Source organism: Gadus macrocephalus, chromosome 11, assembly GCF_031168955.1.
Source record: "Gadus macrocephalus chromosome 11, ASM3116895v1".
Lineage (NCBI taxonomy): Eukaryota > Metazoa > Chordata > Actinopteri > Gadiformes > Gadidae > Gadus > Gadus macrocephalus.
Window position 1 is genome coordinate 5,208,963 of NC_082392.1, and position 24,748 is coordinate 5,233,710.

The 24,748-nt window shown below is 48.6% G+C and overlaps 2 protein-coding genes across 11 annotated transcripts; one reads left to right on the forward strand and one right to left on the reverse strand.

Moving 5' to 3' along the window:
• Positions 1–19,541, forward strand: LOC132467857 (GON-4-like protein). 10 transcript variants are annotated; one of them, XM_060065422.1, is made up of 32 exons: positions 9–558; positions 925–1,051; positions 1,258–1,394; positions 1,617–1,691; positions 1,945–1,995; positions 2,149–2,190; positions 3,291–3,392; positions 3,474–3,572; positions 4,693–4,833; positions 4,909–5,173; positions 6,018–6,119; positions 7,116–7,156; positions 7,359–7,432; positions 7,926–8,223; positions 8,442–8,528; positions 8,990–9,185; positions 10,166–10,316; positions 10,414–10,564; positions 11,070–11,186; positions 12,138–12,631; positions 12,722–12,884; positions 12,945–13,155; positions 13,378–13,799; positions 14,467–14,713; positions 15,526–15,674; positions 15,976–16,176; positions 16,618–16,761; positions 17,014–17,322; positions 17,856–18,327; positions 18,663–18,879; positions 18,969–19,071; positions 19,240–19,541. In XM_060065422.1, exons 1-32 carry the CDS (start codon positions 541–543, stop codon positions 19,360–19,362), a joined length of 5,529 nt encoding a protein of 1,842 aa, XP_059921405.1. In that variant the 5' UTR covers positions 9–540; the 3' UTR covers positions 19,363–19,541. The 10 variants fall into 10 exon arrangements, with proteins under 10 accessions (XP_059921410.1, XP_059921405.1, XP_059921401.1 ...); XM_060065426.1 differs by having other exon boundaries at positions 11–558; positions 12,722–12,802; positions 13,007–13,155; XM_060065425.1 differs by having other exon boundaries at positions 11–558; positions 12,722–12,782.
• Positions 19,491–23,252, reverse strand: tmem79b (transmembrane protein 79b). The gene is made up of 5 exons (XM_060065428.1): positions 23,113–23,252; positions 22,234–22,629; positions 21,634–21,828; positions 21,293–21,512; positions 19,491–20,338 (listed from the first exon to the last, which is right to left on the reverse strand). The coding sequence occupies exons 2-5, from the start codon at positions 22,586–22,588 to the stop codon at positions 20,140–20,142; spliced, it is 969 nt and encodes a 322-aa protein (XP_059921411.1). The 5' UTR covers positions 22,589–22,629; positions 23,113–23,252; the 3' UTR covers positions 19,491–20,139.
• Between the last annotated feature and the right edge of the window lie 1,496 nt (positions 23,253–24,748).

The following is a 24,748-nucleotide window of genomic DNA, read 5'->3' on the forward strand; positions in this document are numbered from 1 at the left end:
GTGTGTGTGTGTGTGTGTGTGCGTGTGTGCGTGCGTGCGTACGTGCGTGCGTGCGCGCGCGTGTGTATGCATGTGTTTTGCTCAGTGCACCAGGAGTCCAAGGTAACGCGGTTCAATGATGAGTTTACCAGACTTCATGTGACAATATACATGCATTTTCCCAGATAACAATTCTCGTAAAATTGATACATGAAAGGTAGATGTTCTGACTCTGGATAATGTCTGTTGATTATGTATTCATCGTGCTGATCGATATGTCGCTATACTATAAGTTCTACATCCACACGCCAGGACAAGTGGTGGCGCTCTGCCGCATTTCCTTTTAGCAATAAGAAGAAGAAGAAGATGTTTGGCTAGCTGGTTCGCTAGAACTAGCCTTCTACTCCTACTGTTTGTTATTTTAATATTATTAATGCATTTCTTGAGTTAGCGATATTCATGCCTGCTATATATTCCTTAATACAGCCACGGTTGATTCTGCTTAGCTAGTAGGCTAGCTAGCGCTGCCCATGCCTGCCGCTGTTTATTCAAACTGGTTCAATGGCTATCAGAGCATGGGTAAGTTATTGTTACTTATTGCTATGGTGTGGAGTTGTTTCTTCGTTTGATCTTCCAATATTGTTATTTTGTTTAAGGTTAATCGCTATAAAACGGTCGTCTCATTAGCAAATTCCCCTCTATTATATTGATATGTATCTGGTGGCTTTTGTCAACACATTTAAAAGATGTGTGTGTGTGTGTGTGTGTGTGTGTGTGTGTGTGTGTGTGTGTGTGTGTGTGTGTGTGTGTGTGTGTGTGTGTGTGTGTGTGTGTGTGTGTGTGTGTGTGTGTGTGTGTGTGTGTGTGTGTGTGTGTGTGTGTGTGTGTGTGTGTGTGTGTGCGCTCGTGCGTACTAATTAATCTTACTGGCTCTGTTATTAACAGAATCCTAGAAAACATGCCCTGGATGCAGGAGACGCATGTCCTGTTGTGTCCAAAGTATTGAAGAAGGATGGAATGCAATGTGTCTCTGCCGGCTGTGACGACGCAGACCTAAGTGAAGATGACTCTGGTAAGAGCGACGAAAGAATACCTGGAATGCCCTGTTTATCATTAACACGAATAGGATAACTGAGTAAAAGGTTGATAATATTGCATTAGTAAAGTGTAGGACTAGGCTGGATTTAGGCTGGACACCGATAAGATCTAGGTCAGGACTAGGACAGTGTGTCATCTTGGAGTACAGTTCCCTACACCTGGTATATTGTGTGTGTCCAGTTGCGCTGAGTGTGCCTCTGAGCTGTTGTGATGACAGCGAATGCAGCGACCATGAATTCATCCAACTGGACATCGACCTGGAGAGGAAATCCAAGCGGCATAACCTGACCTCCTGCAATGTCCGCGCCATCCTCCATGTAAGTATTCTTGTACAAGGTTAGAAAACAGCAGTTCAGGTTCAATCACACATACCCGTGTTGTCCTTTAAGGTTTCAGGGTTAGGATCATGGGGTAACCGTTTTGGGGGCATCACTTTAAGGGGTAAGGGGGTCTCTGTGTTAGGGTGTTATGATAAGGGTGTCAGGGTATTTAGTTATGTGAGTGTTTTAATGAGAAGAGCTGACATGTTTTCTGCACAGGAGGTGGTGACCAATGAACATGTTGTAGCCATGATGAAGGCTGCCATTCAGGAAACCCAGGACCTCCCCCTGTTTGTGAGTCAGCTCTTTATTCGTCTGATCAGATCTAATGCATAATCATCTTCTATGTAATCATGACTTAATGCATAATATAGACCTAATTCCTCCCCTGCTCTAAATGTATTGACTTTGTACACTCTTTATCAAAATACGATATAGTATTCAGATTTAAAATTGGAATCCTGAGTATTTTCAATCAAATGTGAATGTTTAGTTCATTCCAGATGTGATTGAATCATGGTGATGAAATTCCTGGCCTTTCTGACAGGAACCTAAGATGACCCGTTCGCGTCTAAAACTTGTGGTGGCACAGGGAGAGGTAAAGAGTTGCACAATACATGCTTTACACTATGTACTATTCTGTACTTGCTGTGCATTATATATCATACATGATGTATCACACTGTACATTATACAATACTCTGCACAATACATTTAACCTAACTTTCTCACTTTCTCTTTTTTTCTCTCAGTCAGCCCCAAACTGGAAGAGTTCACCGGGAAAGAGAGACAAGGTGTGTTGATGTTCTCTATAAGATCTCTTGGTTAAAATGAGTGACAACAGGATCTAAAAACATTGGTAGGACGGCAGTTCAAAGAATAGCTGGTAGGGGAGGAAGCCCCGTCATGGACGGTGGCTAAATTAAATTTCCCGCAGGCACTACGGTAGTGCGCACACACACACACACACACACACGCACACACGCACACGGACACACACACACACACACACACACACACACACACACACACACACACACACACACACACACACACACACACACACACACACACACACACACACACACACACACACACACACACACACACACACACACACACACACACGGACACACGAACAGTCCTCCCGATGGGACAGCGCAGCAGAGAAGTGCTGTCTCTGCTTGGGTTGGGAGGAACAGTAAAACATCCCTCTGCTATTATTCTTCTTTAGCAAAGCACCGACAAGGAAGATTTAGCTCAGAGGGGACAACATGATCTAAAATCATACCCATAACATATCACATATCAGAGGGATGTATCCACCACACGCCTACCGAATATCTTGTAAGGAAAATTCAAAAAAGTAAATTAACATACATCTCTAATTCGGGATTGACTCAATCTTGGATTGTAGGGGTGTGGTCTGAATGCGCACTTTTGTGTAGTTTATACTTCCTCATAGTCTGAAATGCCGTCAATAGTTAATGGTACCGTATTGTGAGTGGCCTGGCTTGGCCATGTGAAATAACTCCTTTTTTTTTTATAATATATAGTCATAACCAGGGGTTGACCCCTGGCTATGACTATAAGTATAGTATAGACACCACCCATTAGACACCACCTAATGGGTGGTATAGAGTATAAGCACCAACCATTAAACCTGTGTGTATGTGTCATATAAGGACATTTATAGACTGAAATTAATTGAGATTGCAATGGATTTCCTGAAGATTATTTCCTGATTCTCAATGTATAACTTGATAACTCTTAATAACGTGACCAAAATTGATCGCGGAGACGCCTGTAGAGGTGACGTGTAGAAGTCAGCAGTTCACCAGTCAAAGCGTGGTTAGGACCAGTCCTCCATGATGTTATCTGTCCCGCCCTTCAGCCTCCTCAGTTTGTGGACATCATCCTCGAAGATGAGGAGGACTCCTCAGACGAGGAGTATTGTCCGGATGAAGACGAGGAAGAGGAGGAGACGGCGGAGGAGGTGAGCTGCTTTAAAACACGACACGTCTGTGATCATCTGTTGCGGTAGTTCAGACTTCTAATGTGCGTCTTTGTGTGTCAGACATTTCTGAGTGATGCAGACAGCATGGGGTCTTCACCCCGAGTGAGTCGAACTCCACGACAGCAGGAGACCACCGAGAGGGCCGTGGGCCAATCACAGGTAGGCTTCTAGGGCCGCTAGCCAATCACAGGTAGGCTTCTAGGGAGAGCTAGCCAATCAGAGAAAGTGTCTGACACCGCCGTCGTTGTTTGAATGGTTGAAAGTTGCTTTGGAAAAAGACTATATTTATGCTAAATGTCTTAAATATATATATATATATATATATATATATAAACCCTTTTAAGCTTCAAATGTGCTATAATTGTTGTAGTAGTAGTAGTTACAACCATTCTTTAAAAGTCCAAAGGTTAAACAAAGTATAATCTGTTATTCGATTTGTAGTTGTAGTTGGCAAGCTACTCAGTGAACAACACAGAACTGTAACTATGCAATGTTATTTTGTTAGAACTAAGGTAGTGAGATTTTGGCCAAAGTTATGACTGAAGCCAGAGCTACATCAGAAGAGCTTGTGAAGCCCACTGACGTGCCTCTAATCCGCTCAAAGTCGATTGGCAAACGTACATTGAATGGTTTCTCTGTTGCAAAAACTGTGAATGAATGATGGCTTGGTCCAAACTATTGCAGCATAGTAAAGTTGTAGCACGTGCGTAACCGACGGGTTCATAGGGGTCACCTGGGTATTGTAAGACAATAAAATATCACGTGTGCGAATAATCTTCATGATCTCCTTTTATGAGATTGTTTTCGGTGGTAAAAATGGTTTCTTGAGTCCCGACGCCATGTTAATGAATTGAAAAGAATGTAGAAATACCTGCTATTTGTACATAAACCTTTATTTTGCCCACAATGCATTTTTCCATAGAATACGTTGTTTTTTTTATGCGCATAGCCCCTTTACCAGACATTTAGCTTTAGAAAACTATGAGGAAAACAAAGCCTATTTGATGCGTGTATACGGTTAGGGTCTGTAACTAGTACTGTATTAATTGTGTCCCTTTTTGTAATTAGTACAAATACATAACAGTTGTATGTTACTAACCAGTAATGTGTCCCCAGTGTCTCTTTGTAACTCGTACTAATGCATAACAGTTGTATGTTACTAACCAGTAATGTGTCCCCAGTGTCTCTTTGTAACTCGTACTAATACATAACAGTTGTCTGCTACTAACCAGTAATGTGTCCCCAGTGTCTCTTTGTAACTCGTACCAATGCATTCCAGGTGTCCAGGTGCTCCAAACACCTCAGGCTGTCTGCAGGCCCCTGCGGTTCCCAGCTCCACATCCCAGACTGTTCCTTCCTGGAGCGACTGGACGCCGTTGAAGAGGAGCTGGCGTTGAACACTTCCTGCCACTCTTACCAAGTAGGTAGCACACTTTGAGCGCTGTGGATGGCCGGTCACGCGTTACCTTCCCCTAAGCCTGTCCTCCCCTTGCAGTCTCTGAACGAAGAGGTGGAGGAAGGTGACGAAGGGGATGGAGACGGTGGCGGCGGGGCCGGTGGCGATGACGATGCCATCGGGCTCGTGGCGTTCCGCACCCGCTCCAAGCGGCCCCTCCGAGACGTCCCTCTGGGCCAGCTGGAGGCGGAGCTACTGGCTCCGGACATCACCGCTGACATGTACACCCCTGGCCCGCCTCTCTACAAGGAGGACCGACACTGGAGCCACTGGCTCCAAGGCCTGATGGCCTCCGACAATGAAGGTGGGTTTTCTTTAGGCTTGAGCTGGAGAGGGTTTGAAGTTAGGGGGTGGGGGTGTGAGGTCAGGGGCTAGGTGTGAGGGGGTTAGGGCTAAGGGTGGTAGGACGGCAGTACAACGCAGAGCTGGTAGTGGAGGAGGCACCATCATAGACGGTGACACGCACGCACGCACGCACGCACGCACGCACGCACGCACGCACGCACGCACGCACGCACGCACGCACGCACGCACGCACGCACACACGCACACACACACAGTCCTCCCGATGGGACAGAGCAGCAGAGAAGTGCTGTCTCTGCTTGGGTTGGGAGGAACAGTAAAACATCCCTCTACTATTCTTCTTCTTTAACAAAGCACCGACAAGGAAGATTTAGCTCAGAGGGGACATCCTGAAACACCATTATAGTCTCCTGCAGACCTCACCATGTACTGCCAGTCTTATGTGCTATAAATTGGAAATGTTAACAGGGCAACTCTCTGTATTGTTTTCCTAGTTTTTGTGGCGCCGCTAGTCCACATGCTAACAGAGGGCGCTTCTCCGTACTGTTTCCTCCTGTTCTTTGTTAAGGGGTTGGGGATGCCAGTAGCATGGTTTGAATAGGTCCTAGTTTAGCAGTAGCATGGTTTGAATAGGTCCTAGTTTAGCAGTAGCATGGTTGGCATGAATAACTTCTTATTTATTGGCACCACGATATGTACGGCTTCGAGCTTAGCAGTAGCGTGGTTTGAATGGCTCGTAGCGTAGCGGTAGCCTTATATAATATCTTCTAGGTGAGTTGTTGTATCATTGCATGAATATGCTCAGTGTGAATTAATTCACTGTGTGCTCCTCCTCTTCCTCTCAGAAGAGGCAGATGATGAAGATGACCCAGAGTACAACTTCTTGGCGGACTTGCGTGAGCCGGACCAGGAGGACTACAGGACGGACAGAGCTGTTCGAATCACCAGTAAGCTACAATGCTACCACTCCCTCAATACTACTAAAGTACCTCTGTAATACTACGCTACAATACTACTACTCCCTCCATAATACTACCACACCCTCAATACTACTAAAGTACCTCTGTAGTACTACGCTACAATACTACTACTCCCTCCATAATACTACCACACCCTCAATACTACTAAAGTACCTCTGTAATACTACGCTACAATACTACTACTCCCTCCATAATACTACCACACCCTCAATACTACTAAAGTACCTCTGTAGTACTACGCTACAATACTACTACTCCCTCCATAATACTACCACACCCTCAATACTACTAAAGTACCTCTGTAATACTACGCTACAATACTACTACTCCCTCCATAATACTACCACTCCCTCAATACTACTAAAGTACCTCTGTAATACTACGCTACAATACTACTACTCCCTCCATAATACTACCACACCCTCAATACTACTAAAGTACCTCTGTAATACTACGCTACAATACTACTACTCCCTCCATAATACTACCACACCCTCAATACTACTAAAGTACCTCTGTAATACTACGCTACAATACTACTACTCCCTCCATAATACTACCACACCCTCAATACTACTAAAGTACCTCTGTAATACTACGCTACAATACTACTACTCCCTCCATAATACTACCACACCCTCAATACTACTAAAGTACCTCTGTAGTACTACGCTACAATACTACTACTCCCTCCATAAGATTGATGCTACCAAAACCTCAATAGGGCTAATGCTACTACTTGATGTACCTCTTTACTACTACGCAACAATACTTCTACTCCCTCCATAATACTCATACTACCACACCCTCAATAGGAATAATTCTAGCTCACTATGACTACTAGAAGTACCTTTGTACTACTACTATATAAAGAGAATGGAAGCTTTTTATACTGGGCTCAAGAGATTTAAAAAGGTCCGCTGAAGCGTGGCGAGTGTGTTGACACGTCGATCTTCTTTCCAGAAAAGGAGGTGAATGAGCTTCTGGAGGAGCTGTTTGACACGGTAAGACTTTCAACTAAGCCAACCTCTTAACTAGGCCAACCTCCTATACCATAACCAGTGTACAAGGCTGTCTGTAAACCAATAGAAACCGTTTGATATGCTGTATGTATCAATAGAAACCCCTTTATAGGGCTGTATGTAAACCATTAGAAACCCTTTTTTATATGTTGTATGTAAACTAATCCCGGCTCTGCTCCCTCAGTTCAAAGAAGAGCTGGTTGTGGAGGAAGCCCCGTCACAGACGGTGGCTAAATTCAATGTCCCGCAGGCTCTACGGTAGCGCAAACACACACACACACACACACACACACACACACACACACACACACACACACACACACACACACACACACACACACACACACACACACACACACACACACACACACACACACACACACACACACACACACACACACACACACACACACACACACACACACACACATATGACCCGCACATGGAAACAAGCACAGTCCTCCCGATGGGACAGCGCAGCAGAGAAGTGCTGTCTCTGCTTGGGTTGGGAGGAACAGTAAAATATCCCTCTACTATTCTTCTTCTTTAACAAAGCACCGACAAGGAAGATTTAGCTCAGAGGGGACATCCTGAAACACCATTATAGTCTCCTGCAGACCTCACCATGTACTGCCAGAGTCTTAAGTGGAAATGATAACGGAATGCATTTCTCTGTATGGTTTTCCTTGTTTTGAGGCGCCACTAGCCAACATGCTAACAGAGTGCCCTTCTCTGTACTGGTTCCTCCTAGTTTTGAGGCGCCACTAGCCAACATGCTAACAGAGTGCCGCCGGGCTGTGAGAGAGCAGTTTGACGCCCAGCAGCAGCGGAGGGCCGTGCAGGTCACGTCTAGCCGCTGCCCGGGTACCCCCACTGTGGGCCGTTGCCCTGGTACCCCCAACACGGCCCGCAACCCTGGTACCCCCGCCGTGGGCCGCTGCACTGCCACCCCCACCGCCCCACCACTGCTGGTGCTGCAGCCTCAACTCCGCCCCGCGCGCTTCTTGAACCACGTCCAGAAAGGCCATCTGCAGCAGCAGGTCCAGCAGGTGAGCTCATCTCCCTGTTGGGCGTCGGTGGCCACGCGCTGCCGTTGTCTATCTATCTAAAAGCTGACTGGATGCTCCGCCGCCACACTGAGTGGCTCCAGAGGAGCTGTCCCACTAAACCTAAACCTTGCTGCACACATTTGATCTTGACGAGTAACGGCACAGTGATGCTGGGCTCCAGTGTGAGACGGTTCTGTTTCCTGTTTCCTGTTCATCAGCATGTGCAGCTGCTGACTCAGGTCCACCTCCTGAGCCGATGTGTTAAAGCTCTTCACAATGAGAGCTCCATCACCAAAACATACCTGGTGAGTAACCATGGCCTGTTCATTTACCGTGACAACACCCGGTCATTATCCAGAAACAACACCAACAACAGGCCAGCAACCGTAACAACACCACACCACTTGGTCAGTAACCATGACAACACCTGGTCAGCATCCATGTAAACACCAAACCACTTGGTCAGTAACCTTGACGACACCTGGTCAGTATCCATGACAACACCTGGTCAGTACCCATGACGACACCTGGTCAGCAACCATAACCACACCAAACCACTTGGTCAGTAACCATAACACCAAACCACTCGACCAGTAACCATGACAACACATGGTCAGTAACCATGACGGCACCTGGTCAGCAACCATAACGACGCCAAACCACCTGGTCAGTGACCATGACAACAGCGGGTCAGTTACCATGACGACCCCCGGGTCCCCACTCCGACAGCGGGTCACTCATGACGACGGGCTTCTTGCTCCTGCAGGAGGAGCTGCAGCAGTTCTCCGGCCGCGCTGAGGCCGCGGGCCGCAGGAGCAGCTTCAGAGCGTCCAACCTGGAGGAGGCGCTGCTGCTGCTCCAGGAGGTGGAGGAGAAGGAGAAGGAGGAGACCCCCGTCAGCCCGCGGCCGTCGGCCCCTACAGCCGGACGCTGGCTCCCTGAAATGAGCTCTAGCATCAACAGTGAGTCTGGAACCTACCAGGTTAACCCTAACCCAACCAGGTTCATCCTAGGCTCAGTCCTACCAGGTTAACCCTAACCCAACCAGGTTCATCCCAGGCTCAGTCCTACCAGGTTAACCCTAGTCTCAGTCCTACCAGGTTAACCCTAACCCAACCAGGTTCATCCTAGGCTCAGTCCTACCAGGTTAACCCTAACCCTGCATGGTTCATCCTAGTCTCAGTCCTACCAGGTTAACCCTAACCCTGCACGGTTCATCCTAGTCTCAGTCCTACCAGGTTAACCCTAACCCCGCACGGTTAACCCTAGTCTCAGTCCTACCAGGTTAACCCTAACTCAACTAGTTTCATCCCAGGCTCAGTCCTACCAGGTTAACCCTAACCCAACTAGGTTCATCCTAGTCTCAGTCCTACCAGGTTAACCCTAACCCAACCAGGTTCATCCTAGGCTCAGTCCTACCAGGTTAACCCTAACCCAACCAGGTTCATCCTAGGCTCAGTCCTAGCAGGTTAACCCTAACCCAAATAGGTTCATCCTAGGCTCAGTCCTACCAGGTTAACCCTAACCCTGCACGGTTCATCCTTGTCTCAGTCCTCCTAGTTAACCTTATTCTCAGTCCTACTCGGTTAACCTTAGTATCAGTCTGGCTAGGTTAAACCCAGTTCCAATAGTTCAACCTTTAGTCTCAATCCTACTAGGTTAACGCCAGTCTATGTTAGGGTGAGGGTTACTCACTCATTTTGACCTGTTTGACAAAGCTTTTCATAGTTAGGCTGACTCCCCAAAACTCAGCTTTGAGTAACTTGGTGCCTAAACAACAACCAAACAGCCAAGTAAAGTGTGTGTGTGTGTGTGTGTGTGTGTGTGTGTGTGTGTGTGTGTGTGTGTGTGTGTGTGTGTGTGTGTGTGTGTGTGTGTGTGTGTGTGTGTGTGTGTGTGTGTGTGTGTGTGTGTGTGTGTGTGTGTGTGTGTGTGCGTTTAGGTCACGTGTACCCCTACATCCCAGCAGACATGGCCTGGCTGATGGCCACCAGGAGGCTGTTCCTCCACCCAGAGCTGCTCCCCATCTGCAGCATGGACCCCCAGCTCCACTCCCCCCGCACCAGGACCCTGTACACCCCCGCCGAGGACTGGTAAACACCAGGCGCACGGACGCACCACAGGTTTACTCGACACAAAGGAACCGGTCGTGGTGTGGGTGGTTAACATGTGTGATGTGGATGCCCACAGCCTGATAGCCCTGGGGCTGAGGAACTTCTCCGGGACGCTGGACCTCCATCAGATGCTCAGCTCCTACCTGGTGCTGAAGAAACCCTGGAAGCTGCGCAGGAGAGTCTGGGAGATGAGTGGCGCCAAGGCCCCGGCCAACAACCCAATCAAGGTCTGTTGTCACACACACACACACACACACACACACACACACACACACACACACACACACACACACACACACACACACACACACACACACACACACACACACACACACACACACACACACACGTGTCTGTAGATATTTATATAGATGGGCCCACATGAGGAAAGATTATTTTTTTAAATCTATTACAGATTCTCCTTTTTGTTTGGATTGACAAAAAAGGAAAAAGGTTTTGTATGAATAAAAAGAGAATTAATTATCCAGTCCCCTTGGCTGACCTCAGTGGTTGCCTACGTATGCCTCTATGGTATGATCGCCCATCGGGACGGGCTCAATCATACACATTGCCACAATACACTCATTAGGTAGTCTAGAAATGACCCACAGAGGGGTTATCCCCATGTGAATACACAAAGCCTTTACCCTTGACGGTTGTTGAGCCCGTGCAGCCCCTAACCTTGACCTTGCAGAGCGTCCAGACCCCGTGACTCTGGTGTCTTCCTGTCAGGTGTTCCGTGAGGGCGGAGGGCTCCCGGCCATGCCCTCGGCCTGCGGCCCCACTGAGCCCGGAGAGCAGCGCCCCCCGGTGCACCGGGAGACCTCCTGCATGCCCGAGTGGCTCAAGGTAATCCTCCGCTGTTCGCCCGGGTCGTGAGTCAGCCCTGTAGCCAAGGAAGGGATTCGCCTCGGAAAAACCTTTTTTGGGATCGCGATGTGAAATGACTGGATGTTGGTCTTATGTTTCAACGGAATATACGTTTATTCAGTCCCTCCAGAAAAATGAGGTGTTTTTTTGCGATAGTTGAGGCCAAAAGTCCTTGATTATGAGGCACGTTTTCTTAAAAAATGCGATGGAGATGGATGTCGATCGCTGGAATAAAGGAAAAGGTGGATGTGCCTGGTAATCAAGGGCTCAAGGGAACACACTGCCACAACACATTCGATGAATGAAGTAGATCGAGATGAAATGATCTATATAGATCATTTTAGACACACAAATTATCTGGTGTAAATTTGACTTTGTCTTTCACTTACCTCATCAGTCATGGTAATGCTATGATTGATTTTCCCTTTATTGATGTTTCTGTGGTTAAACCCTAAACATCCTTTAAAAAGTCTTAAATTCATGTTTCTAAATTTAAATTTAGAAAAGTTAGTCCCACTTTTCTCGTGGGACTATTCAGGAAGGACATGTAGAGAGGCTTCTTTCTTGCTAGCTGCATATACAACGATTATCTGCATGCTTGCTAGCTAGTCGGCGACAATGGGTAGGTGCAAATTCAAGGACAGTTGGCTGGAAGACGTTCGTTTCCGAAGTTGGCTTGCTTCTGTTGCCAACCCCCACCATTGCGTGTTTTAGGTCTTAAATTGAATTCAAGGCGGTATTAGAAAGGTCTTAAATTTGACTTGCTGAAACCTGCAGATACCCTGTAATAGCCGTTGGGTAAAACAAATCAGATAATTTTTAAATAGTGAGAACTGTGCCTTCTGGATTGTTGAGCATTTAATTTCAGTCATCGCTTCAGCTGTACATGGGGGGGGGTAACCCATACGGTGTTACTTGTCTCCTTCACAGAAGAGTCAGCCAGTCATCCAGAAAGCCGTGCTGAGCTCCGGCCAGGCTTCCTGCCCCTCCTGGCTGCCAAGGGACACCCAGCTGAGGCTGCATCCGTCCCGCTCCCCCACAGTGACCAAGCAGCACCCCAGCTCTCCCCCCCGCCGCCTCAAACCCAAAAGACCCTTTTCTTTGGCTCGCAGCTCTCGCCTGCCACCTCTCATCATGGCAAACAGCCAATCAGTCGGCCAGCAGCCAAGCTCGGCTGCTGCAACAGCCTCCGTACCGGACATAAGGCCCAGTACTGTAGAGGACACGGCCCCCTCTCTACAGGGCATAAGACCCAGTACTGTAGAGGACACGGCCCCCTCTCTACAGGACATAAGACCCAGTACTGTAGAGGACACGGCCCCCTCTCTACAGGGCATAAGACCCAGTACTGTAGAGGACACGGCCCCCTCTCTACAGGACATAAGACCCAGTACTGTAGAGGACACGGCCCCCTCTCTACAGGACATAAGACCCAGTACTGTAGAGGACACGGCCCCTTCTCTACAGGGCATAAGACCCAGTACTGTAGAGGACACGGCCCCCTCTCTACAGGGCATAAGACCCAGTACTGTAGTCACAACCCCGTCTCTACAGGACATACGACCCAGTACTGTAGTCCAACGGGACATGGCCCCCTCTCTACAGGACATACGACCCAGTACTGTAGTCCAACAGGACATGGCCCCCTCTCTACAGGACATACGACCCAGTACTGTAGTCCAACGGGACATGGCCCCCTCTCTACAGGACATACGACCCAGTACTGTAGTCCAACAGGACATGGCCCCCTCTCTACAGGACATAAGACCCAGTACTGTAGTCCAACAGGACACGGCCACTTCTGCAGCTCATATTGCGCCTCGTGCTGTCACTGTATCCAATGTGCTTCAAGGAGGGGGTCTCCTCCCCATCCGGGCCACACTGCACTGTGCCTCAACATCCACAGGCTGTGGTGGAGTGGGAGGAGTGGGAGGAGTGGGAGGAGTGGGTGGAGTGGGTGGAGTGGGAGGAGTGGGAGGAGTGGGTGGAGTGGGTGGAGTGGGAGGAGTGGGAGGAGGAGTGGGAGGAGGAGGAGTGGGAGGAGGAGGAGTGGGAGGAGGAGGAGGAGTGGGTGGAGTGGGTGGAGTGGGAGGAGTGGGAGGAGTGGGAGGAGTGGGAGGAGTGGGAGGAGGAGGAGGAGGAGTGGGAGGAGGGGGAGGAGTGGGAGGAGGAGGAGTAGATGAGGTGCATATTGAAGGAGCAGGGAAAGAACACGGCGTGGGAGAGGAGGAACATGGAGGAGGAGGTGGAGGAGGGGAGGAGGCTAATGAAGGAGGGGGAGAGGAGGACGGCGGGGGAGGGGGACAGGAAGAGGGGCACGCAGGAGGGGGAGAGGAGGGCCATGAAGGAGCGGGCGAAGAGGGGAACGGAGGAGGAGGAGGAGCGGAGGAACACGGAGGCGGAGAAGAAACGGGAGGTGGGGACGACGGGCAGAGCGGAGGAGAGGGGGACGAGGGCGCGGATAAAGACGGAGAGGAAGACGGGCCGGGCAGGGGAGAGGAGGAAGATGACTTTGACGATCTGACTCAGGATGAAGACGAGGAAGAGGAGATGTCTTCAGAGGAGTCCATTCTCTCGGTTCCAGAGCTGCAGGTAAAGCGAGTGAATTCACTAGTGACTAACTAATGACCGCTTACGACGCGTCTTCTGAGCTTTATGGCGCGTTTCCACTGCAGGGTGCGGTACGGATTGCGTTTCCGCCACCAAAAGTGGGCGTGACCCGGACTGAGCCGTACTCGTTTTGCCCTCGTCTTCAGTACTCCTCCGTTGGGGTACTGAGACGCCTGAAAGGGTGCCGGAAAATTCGAGCTACACACCCCCTCCGTTGATTGGTCGACAGAATCGTCACTTCCGGGCGACGCGGGGATAAAAACAAACAAGCAGTAGCCTCGAGGTATTATTCTTTACAATTAACATGTCGCGTAAAACGCTTGCTTGGGCGAACAAGGAGGTGGAGACGTTCCTCTGCATTCTTGGGGAGGAAGACGATGTGTACGATGTTTACATAGCTGCCGCGGCGATCGACATCCAGCCTACCATAAAGGTTACTGTCTGCGGTGGAAACGCAACCTCGGAACTGAGCTGGGCTATACCCCCGCCCCCTCCCTACCGCACTGAGGCGACCCGTACCGCACCCTGCAGAGGAAACGCGGCATTATAGAGTGGCCTTGGCCACTCTATAAAGCTCAGAGGATGCGGTCATCACTGACCGTGGCAGGAGCCTTCAGCAGGTCGCTATAACTCCCCTCTTCTTCCTCAGGAGACCATGAAGCAGCTGACCTGGCTGGCCTCGGAGAGGAGGCTGGGGGGAGAGGACTCTGAGGAGGACCACTCCCCCGGCTCCCAGAACTCCCAGGAGGAGATCTCTGAGGAGGAGGAGGAGGGGCTGGCCAAGGGGGAGGAGGAGGAGGCCGGAGAACACCGGCGCTCCGAGGCGGCCGGGGGCGGCGCTCCGGGTGGAGAGGGACTTCCCAGAGGAACGGGAAAGACGCTGGCGAGAGGGAGAGGTCAGTCTGGGGTCAGGGTTGCCGCGGTGTGGACACTTTCACACCGAGTAATACACTCGTGCCAACACCGGTTTTACCGAGTATAAACTTTTAAACTAGGTCAACCGCCATCTTCTCCGTCAACTCTCCTCTCACACTCGGTGACAGCGTCTTATAACGATCTATATATAATAGTATAATATCATTTTATACATAATATCACGGCCAAAAGCTCTGTGCGCCCCCGGATGGCCGTAGCGCGGGGAGCTCTCGTAGGGATTGGGCTTCGCGGGGTTTGTTTACCGGCGTTCCTATGGTTACCGGTCTGGTGTGTTCCAACGGTTTATTAGGTAGCCTATCTATTATTATATCCATCTATTATTATTATTACATTTATATAATTATATTATTAATTTTTTACTGAAAAAAAAAAATAAAAAAAATGTTTTACAGGTGTGCAACACCGAGTAATCGGTGTTGGCCTCAACACCGGTAATACCGTATACCGCGGCAACCCTATCTGGTGTGTTATACAGTCGCTCACCGAGGGTCCTTCTTTCATCGGCCTGACCCTTGTTAGACATGTGAACCTAGCAGTAAAGTTCAGGTCAATGATCTCATCTCAGATCTCATCTCTGATCTCAGATCTCATTCATATTTTAAGATCTCATCTCAGGTCTCATCGCTATTCTCAGGTCTCATCGCTATTCTCAGGTCTCATCGCTATTCTCAGGTCTCGTCTCCAATCTCAGGTCTCTTTGCTATTCTCAGATCTCACCTGTAATCTCAGATCTCATCTCAGAACACGTCTCTAATCTGTGATCTGGTCTCAGGTCGAATCCGGCCCCCGGCGCGCCGTCGCCCGGAGCGGCACAGCAAGGACTCCGCCAAACTGCTGCTGCTGTACGACCACCACCTCCTGGACAACGACCCGCAGAGAGAGAGCAAAGACACGGCCTTCGCCCAGGCCTACCTGACCAGGGTAGGAACCCATCACAACACAGGCTCACCTGGAGGAACCCATCACAACACAGGCCTACCTGATCATCTTCTCACTCTCCTTCTCTCTCCTCCTCCTCTCTCCTCCTCCTCGCTCTCCTTCTCTCTCCTCCTCCTTCTCCTCTCTCCTCCTCCTTCTCCCCTCCTCCTCCTCCTTCTCCGCCTCCTCGCTCTCCTCCTCCTCTCTCCTCCTCCTCCTCTCCTTCTCCGCCTCCTCGCTCTCCTTCTCCTCCTCCTCTCCCCTCCTCCTCCCTTCTCCTTCTCCACTTTTCCTCTTCCTCCAGGTGCGTGAGGCTCTGGGCGGTTCTCCAAAGAGGATGGAGGACTTCCTGTCTCTGCTCTATGAGTTTGAGGAGGCAGGGGAGGAGCAGGGCTCCATGGTCCAGCTGTACCGGAGCCTGCGCCGGGTCCTCCAGGACAACACTGAGCTGCTCCGGGACTTCGCTGCCTTCCTGCAGCCAGAGCAGGCTCTGGAGTGTGGCCTGGTGAGGGCTGGGCCTTTTCCTACTGTGGTATTGCAATGTTAGTAGACTGGGTACCCCCAGCCCATTCTGCCGGCGATTTGAGTTTGTCCCGCAGAAGGGTCTGGAGAAGAGCAACACATTTCTTTCTGTTTTAGATACGTTTTTGCGGGAGCCAATCACCAAGCTGGCTTTTCCCCCTGGCTTTTCCCCCTTAACACTATGACGACGGGGAACCGACGGCAAGCAGCCAATCGCGTACAGAGTCATTTGAACTAGGCCCGTCGATCACGCCTCTTGCACTGAAGAAAATGACAGCAGCTTCCCCAGACCAACGTGCAATCTACGATGGAGCTTGGTCTGGCAATAGCCAGGCTAGCATGCTGCTGTGATAGGATGTTATCCTATATGAGAGCACTGCTGACTCTCTGGCTTTCCCCTTCCTCTCGTCCCCTGACTCTGCAGTTTGAGGAGCAGCAGGCGTTCCAGAGAAGTCGTCGTTTCCTGAGGCAGTTGGAGATCAGCTTTGGAGAGAACCCGTCTCATTACCAGAAGATCATCAAGGCCCTACAGGGAGGAGATGACCTCAGCCAATCCAGTATCCACGAGGTACCTAACCCCAACTCAAACCCTAAGCCTCAGCCTGTATCTATGAGGTAGCTAACCCAACTGACTAGCTAAACAGTCAGTATCCAAGAGGTAAACACTAACCAAAGACTTTGCTGTATTGTAACTTTATCACCGCTGGTGTTCAGATCATCAGTCTCTTGGTCTTTTATCTTGCGTGGTATTTTTGCGTTGCATTGTGTTGTTATTTTTGTGTTTGTCTGTATTCTAAGTGTCTATGTATGTGTATCACAGCTGAAAGCTCAGATGGCCAGCCTGTTGAAGGGACACACCCACCTGCAAGGTGAATTCTGGGTGTTTTTTGATGAGCTCCGCCCACCCCTGGCTCGTCCAGGCCAGTTCGAAGATGCTCATTGGCCAGAGGAAGGAGGCGGTGCCTTGGACGGCATCGAGGCCATTGGTGCAGGATCCGGGGGGGGAGCCAACGATGGCTTCGAAGAAGTCACTCTCCCAGAACTCGAGGACGAGGAAGATGGACAGAAGATCCCTCCAATGGCTGTCCGGCGTCGCAGGAGGAAAATGGTTTCCTGCAGCAGCTACAAGGTTTGTGAAAACCTTTTGGTCTCTAATCGCAGAAAATACCCAACTACAACCATGTGGCTAATTGGTTTATAGTTAACTGACCTACCATGCAGCTCATTTGTCGTGGCTCCCTAGGAATGAATATACGTATCTTGTTGTTAAAGGTACAATATGTAACAGATTGACTGTGCTAAATCATCCAACGTCATTGATATGTCATCAAGATGGATTCCATGAAGGAATCAAGGAGGAGATGCCCTGATTGCTCAGAAAGAAGCTAGGATAAACTGTCACCCAGAGGCAGACGTACGCAACCCAACACTGACGTTCTCACAGAGCCGTTCACTCACTGGCTGATGGCTGGTGGCCCTGACCTGTCTCACGAATTATACTCCAATTATTTTTTAAATCTTGCCTTCATCCAGTGCTGTAATTCTCTACCTGTCATTGTGTGTGGGATTACATTCACACGGTGACAACTATATGAATCAGTGCCTGGGAATGTAGGTATTACAGGGGGGTTCACACCTGGGAACTACTTTCTTCTCTTCTAGACCTCCGACGGAGTCTCTAAAACCGTGAAGAACCTGGAGCCACTCTTCCCTGCTGGAGACAAGGACAGAGGAGACGACGGGGGAGGAAGGGGTCGAGAGAAGGAAGGGGGGGACAAGGGTTCAGAAAAGGAGGGAGGAGACAAGACTGGAGGAGACGACGAGGAGGAGGACGGGGGAGACAAGGTTTCAGAGAAGGAGGGAGGAGACGAGCAGGGGGGAGACAAAACTCTAGGAGACGATGAAGAAGAGGGGGAGGGCGAGAATGCAGGGGACAAGGAGGTGGGAGACAATGAGGGGGGAGATGAGGAGGCAGGAGACGAAGAGGGGGGAGATGAAGCGGAGGCAGAAAAAGAGGGAGGAGACATGGGGGGGGGAGTCGGGGAGGAGGCAGAGAAAGAGGGAGGAGATGAGATCGGAGAAAAGGAAGGAGGAGAAGTGGCAGTTGACTGTGAAGCCAGCAGTTCTGGGCCAGGTTGGTTTCTTTTTTCTAAACCGAGGACATTTTCACAGCTATCGTTTGTTTACTTGGGACCAACTCATCATACGTGTAAACCTGTTACATTGGTTATTTTAGAACAACATTCAAGAGTGTGTTTTAGAGACCAAAATGTATAAGGAATGCCATGTGCATTCGTGCCTTATTGGTTCAGCTTACTTCGTTTTTGATGAACCCGGGGAATAATGGCAACGGTTATTCTCGTTAATAATTACAAACTTATCTCACCTTAAAGATAATCCATCACCATGATTCCCTTTCCAATGAAAAGAGATAAGGATTATAATTGATTCTCCTTTGACGTGGGCCAGCTGCGTCATCGTGGAACTACATTAAGGTCGGCCCTGCAGCCATGGCTGACGAAGAGGAAGAGGAGATGGAAGAGGGAGAGAATAAGCACAGTGATGGCGAACGCGGCCGCGCTGACGACTCCCCTCACGCCAGGCCAAGCCCCTCCCCCGAGACCGCCGTCGGGGCCAAGAACATGTCCCTCACGGCGAGCGGGGAGAAGGTGATCCTGTGGACCAGGTACAACCTTCTCCTCTTCAGCGGCTTGTAATGCGTCGGTCCCAGTGGGCTCAGGCCTGGTGAGGCTCACTGTCCAACTTGTGTTTCAGGGAGGCCGACCGAGTCCTTCTGACCACCTGTCAGCAGGACGGAGCCAATCAGAGCACATTCCAAGCTATTTCTAATCTGCTCGGCAACAAGACTCCGAACCAGGTGATTGGTTGTTCCGTTAATATATCATCTATCTCTATCATCTCATTTGTTTTCAGTAAACAATCTGCGGGAGAGCTCTAGATTTGTCCAGGGTTAGCTCCTACTAGCGCTAGGAATGTAAGTAAACATCCTGGTTTTATTGAGTCAATAGTCTGAATTTCTTTTCAGGTATCAAGGAGGTTCCGGGATTTGATGAAACTGTTTCGTACCGCTGCCCGTCAAGCCGATTCAGAGGAGGAAGTCCCTCCCTCTGAGCTGGCTGCAGCCAATGAGGGAGAGGGACAGGAATGACTCTAGGAATAAGTGATGTATATATATTGTAGCTTGTTTTTACTGTGTATAAAACATGTGTCATTTTTCTGTATATAAATGAAACTGCTGATGCTTTTGTACATATGAAGAAGGTATGCGATCATGTCTTCGTTTTGTAAAATGTTTTTACATTAAACTAAAATACTTTATTTATAAAACATGTCTGGACAGTTTAATCAGAGCTTCGTAAACTGCAGCTACCAAACAGATCCAACATCAGGTGGGGAGGGATCATCAAGGTTTGGGACGTCACCGGTCGCACATGAGTCGGCAGAGTATAAAGTGCCACGAAGGCCTAAAGAACAATAGCGAGCCCAGGTGGATTTCAGTCCTCCGATGAACAAGATTTACCTGCTGTTCTTCAATTAGACATGGGCAATGACGTGTTCTCTCATGTATTTTTTTTTTTTTTTATAGATTTCCAACTTGATTTGACAAAAATACTAGAAACGATATACAAATAGGCACATAGTGAAAAGGGTACAAACATCTGCCAAGAAGTTCCTATGAATATAAAAAATGGATTTCTTCAAACATAACTCAGTAGTGTCTGTTAAACGATCTAAAATATAATAAAAGTTAAAATATATATTAATAAGGCCCCGGAACTGTCACGGTAAACAAAAACCATTGAAAGATTCTCTACAGAAGCTCCACCATTACCAGTTTGAGTCTCGATGTGTCTGTCAAAGGTTTTGTCCTTTGTCATGTAAATAGGCCCCAATAGGCAGCTTTCCAACAGGTTCGGGTCGAACCCTATCCCCAGAACCTCTGTTTGGTCGGGGGTGGGTCCTGGTGGGTCTCCACCTCTTGGGCGAAGAGGGACCCTGCAGCCTCCATGGTGAAGATGAAGTAGAGGTTTGCTACCATCATGGTGAGGCTGGGTAGGAAGGACAGACCAAAGCCAAACCCCCGAACACTGCTGCCCAGGGAGGCCGCTATCCAGTACACCAACCTAGGAGAGGGACGAGTAGTCTTCATTAAGTACTATTCATCCTATTGATGGACCAACATCTAACCTGGGGGAGGAACCAACAGTGTTCATAGACTCAAACGCCAAACTTACTAGTGGGAATCCAACTCCCAACACTGTTGACTCCCTGGAAGACCCATTCATCTGCTTTCTATTCTGGCTAGAGTTTGCAGTCCCAGAATCCTTAATCTATCTTGTATTCAGTCTAGAGCTGATCATACCAGAGCCTTTAATCAATCTTGTATTCAGTCTAGAGCTCATCGTTCCAGAGCCTTTAATCAATCTTGTATTCAGTCTAGAGCTCATCACACCAGAGCCTTTAATCAATCTTGTATTTGGTCTAGAGCTCTTCATTCTAGAGCCTTTAATCTATCTTGTATTCAGTCTAGAGCTCAACATTCTAGAGCCTTTAATCTGTCTTGTATTCGGGCTAGAGCTCATCATTCTAGAGCCTTTAATCTGTCTTGTATTCAGTCTAGAGCTCATCGTTCCAGAGCCTTTAATCTGTCTTGTATTCGGGCTAGAGCTCATCATTCTAGAGCCTTTAATCTGTCTTGTATTCAGTCTAGAGCTCATCGTTCCAGAGCCTTTAATCCGTCTTGTATTCAGTCTAGAGCTCATCGTTCCAGAGCCTTTAATCTGTCTTGTATTCAGTCTAGAGCTCATCGTTCCAGAGCCTTTAATCTGTCTTGTATTCGGGCTAGAGCTCATCGTTCCAGAGCCTTTAATCTGTCTTGTATTCGGGCTAGAGCTCATCGTTCCAGAGCCTTTAATCTGTCTTGTATTCGGGCTAGAGCTCATCATTCTAGAGCCTTTAATCAATCTTGTTTCAGTCTAGAGCTCATCGTTCCAGAGCCTTTAATTAATCGTGTATTCAGTCTAGAGCTCATCGTTCCAGAGCCTTTAATCCGTCTTGTATTCGGGGCTACACCTTACCTTCCCAAAGCAAACACTATGGTCAGCAGCGGCACCAGCTTCAGCTGCTCCTGGGAGAGGTACATCGCCATGACGACCAGCTGCACCATGTACAGCAGGAAGAGGGACGCCGAGTCGGCCAGGAAGCGGCGGTGGACCCTGACCAGCGGGCTCTCCTCACAGCCTCCGTCTTCCCTCACGTCGCCCGTCCTCAGGCGACTCGCTCCGAGGACCAGCCAGCCTGCAGGAGGTCAACACGCCGGGTTAGGAGGTACCCGTGTTTCCGAAGTTAAACTGGTTTGCTCCGATTGTAATCGACTACAGTAAACTGGTTTCTAGAGCGCGGTAAACCGGATTCATACCAAGGATGATGGGCACCGTGGCGAAGACGGAGCAGCGCAGCGTGAAGACCAGCCTCATGGGGGCGCTCTCCAGCATGGGCGCGTCGAAGGGCAGGAACACAAAGCCCCCCCACACCAAGAAGGGGAACAGGAGGGCTGCCGTGAACAGCGACACGCCCGCCTTCAGAGCGTCTCTGTTTCCACAGCAACCGCCACCTGGAAACCGTCTCGGTTGAGGTTAAATGGTGGCTGTTGACACTGCAGAAATTGTGAAAGTATATTGTTTCTTCATGAAGCCCTACAGCAGAGAGAGACGGGACCTAACATGGCGGATAGAGAGGTCTAGAGGAAAGGGACCCTGGAGTAGAGAGTCCTGAAGGTAGAGAGAGGCCTCGAGATGGGCCCTACAGTAGAGAGAGAGACCCTACAGTAGAGAGAGACCCTACAGTAGAGAGAGAGACCCTACAGTAGAGAGAGACCCTACAGTAGAGTAGAGAGACCCTACAGTAGAGAGAGACCCTACAGTAGAGAGAGAGACCCTACAGTAGAGAGAGAAACCCTCCAGTAGAGAGAAAGAGGCCTAGAGACAGACCCACATTGCAGAGAGGGAGAGGACCTTACATTTTGAGGGCTGCTGCTCAGGATACCAGTCGGGGTAGTCTTCAGCTGGGGGGACATGAGTTCCCAGAAAGGGGACTTTTTCCGTGTCTGTATCCCAGAAGTCTTTGCTGCCCATGGGTGTGCAGTGAAGAACTGTCACCTCGGGACTGAGCAGCTGAGCTGCTTCCTCTCTCTCGTGTTCCTCAATCTTCCTCCCCAGCGCCAGTTCACTCTCCGTTTGACTTTGTCCTCCATTAAGGGATGAGCTGTCTGGGCTACGCCTCTTCATCATTTGAGCGTCTTTATCTGTCCACTGTAGAGTACTGGGCTCCAGTCTGGCCGAACTCACCATCTCCTCTTCCTCCATCGCATTCATTTATAGTTGTGGCGCCCTCTGGTAGCGGATAGAGGACACTTCTGTTTTGATGCACAAAAATGTTCGATTACATTTCATATGCGCTTTTAATATGTGAGCGAATCTGGCTCCAACAAACGAAATGCCCTGAAGTTGATAATAAGACAATGAAATATGTAACTACTTTCCAGGTAAGTATTAATTGAGCGTGTAAGTTATTTATTTATTTATTTATTTGGGGACCAAGCTTCGTATTTCCTGGATCTCTGACGCAATAAACAACAAAAGTGGCAAACCAACCCTAACAGGTAGGTTATTGTCATTATGTTGAGTTTATCAAGGAAATATCTATATTTAGAAGTGACAATGAACAATGAACAATGAAATCACTTCTCAACCGGCTACAGGAATATTACAGGAACTCCTTTGGAAAAGGCCATCACCTTTCAATTTATAGGTTGTGACGTATTTATCAAAACTATGTATTCACCCAAGGATGGCTAAAAGGCTCAAATAGAGAGATGGTAAAACGCCAACATTCTTACTTGCTTATAACGCTGTAGTTTTAGTGGTGACTTGGTCGTCGTCTGTTTCTCTGTTTAAAGCTGTGTTTTGTTCCGTGTCGACCTGCTGGTTTCAGTAGGTGTGCTCTGGAGGTTTCAGGTGAAGCACCAGCGGTGTTTTTCTTAAAGGCGTAGCGCACCAATTCAGAACCAAATACAACGACGGAGGGTCAATATTTTATATTTATATTATCCACCATGTCTTCGATTTGACTTACCTGGCCGATCAGCTCTGTATACAAATTTGTTTACTCCGTTCAATTCTACGTCGTTAAAATAAACCAATAGTATACGTTCAGTGCTATAGAGCAAAATCCAGTTCCCTCTCTTTGTACAGGCCTATATTTAACTTTATTTGTCAGTACTGTATAGGCCGTCTGTCAGTTATATGTATGTACGCATGTATATATATATATATATATATTATATATATATATATATGAATATATGTCTATTTATATGCATATATATATATGTATAATTTTTGTATATTATATACATACATACATACATACATACATACATACATACATACAGTACATGCTGTACATTCTCACATACATACATGAGTGTATATATAAAGAGGGGATGTGTAGAAATGACCTCATGGTTCCAAAAAACGGGTGGAGCTGAATGATTCAGGAATATACAAACAAAACACATCTTCATCTCCCTGACACTGGCGTCTTTGTGTTCCTCCGTCAGCTGCAGTCAAGTGTCCCAGCGCCGCTCTTGTGTGTGTGTGTGTGTGTGTGTGTGTGTGTGTGTGTGTGTGTGTGTGTGTGTGTGTGTGTGTGTGTGTGTGTGTGTGTGTGTGTGTGTGTGTGTGTGTGTGTGTGTGTGTGTGTGTGTGTGTGACAGTGACAGTGACAGTGACAGAGAGATAGTTTGTGCCAGTCAGTGCCAGGCTGAGCCACTTCCAGAGAGACCTCCACTAGAACTGGTCTCGGACTATCCTCCAGGACATCTCGGACCTGTCTCGAGAAACCAGGTTATATAAGCTTATTATATGTTGGAATAAAAAGGCGCGTTTCGATTGGTTCCTTGGCTCATACAAATAGTATTTCGCCACTTCTACGGTGGCCCCCGATAGCATGGTGCACTAGTTCCTACTTGAACCCTGTGCCAACCAGGTTCGCTAAATGCCATGTAAACACTGAAGCCCGGTTGTGTAACCTGTTTTTTTTCCTTGAGCGATACCTGGTTATGACACCTATGGTAACCTGATTCTTATCCGATTCAGGTCCGATACTATTCCCATGCAACGTGTTACCAGGAAGTTTCCGGGGGTCTTTCCCTGGAAGCTTGAGGTGTATTAAGGTGTAGTGGAGAGACTGGTGGCAATGGATCATGGATCATTGACCAAGATCCTAAGAATGAAGATGTCAGCTCCCAGGATCGCAGGATTTCATTTTAAGACTATGACACGCACAAAACGGTCAAATAATGTCACCAGTGGAGATGCATAAACCAGGGCATGTTTGGTGTTTGTCAACCCTAGCCCAGTATCTGATACCACCCCCAAAGATATATATTTATCTGACACACTGGGCTTTATATTACTTTGGTTGTGCCGGTAGATTGAAGACATTGGAGTCTGGTGCCTCAGAGGAAAGTT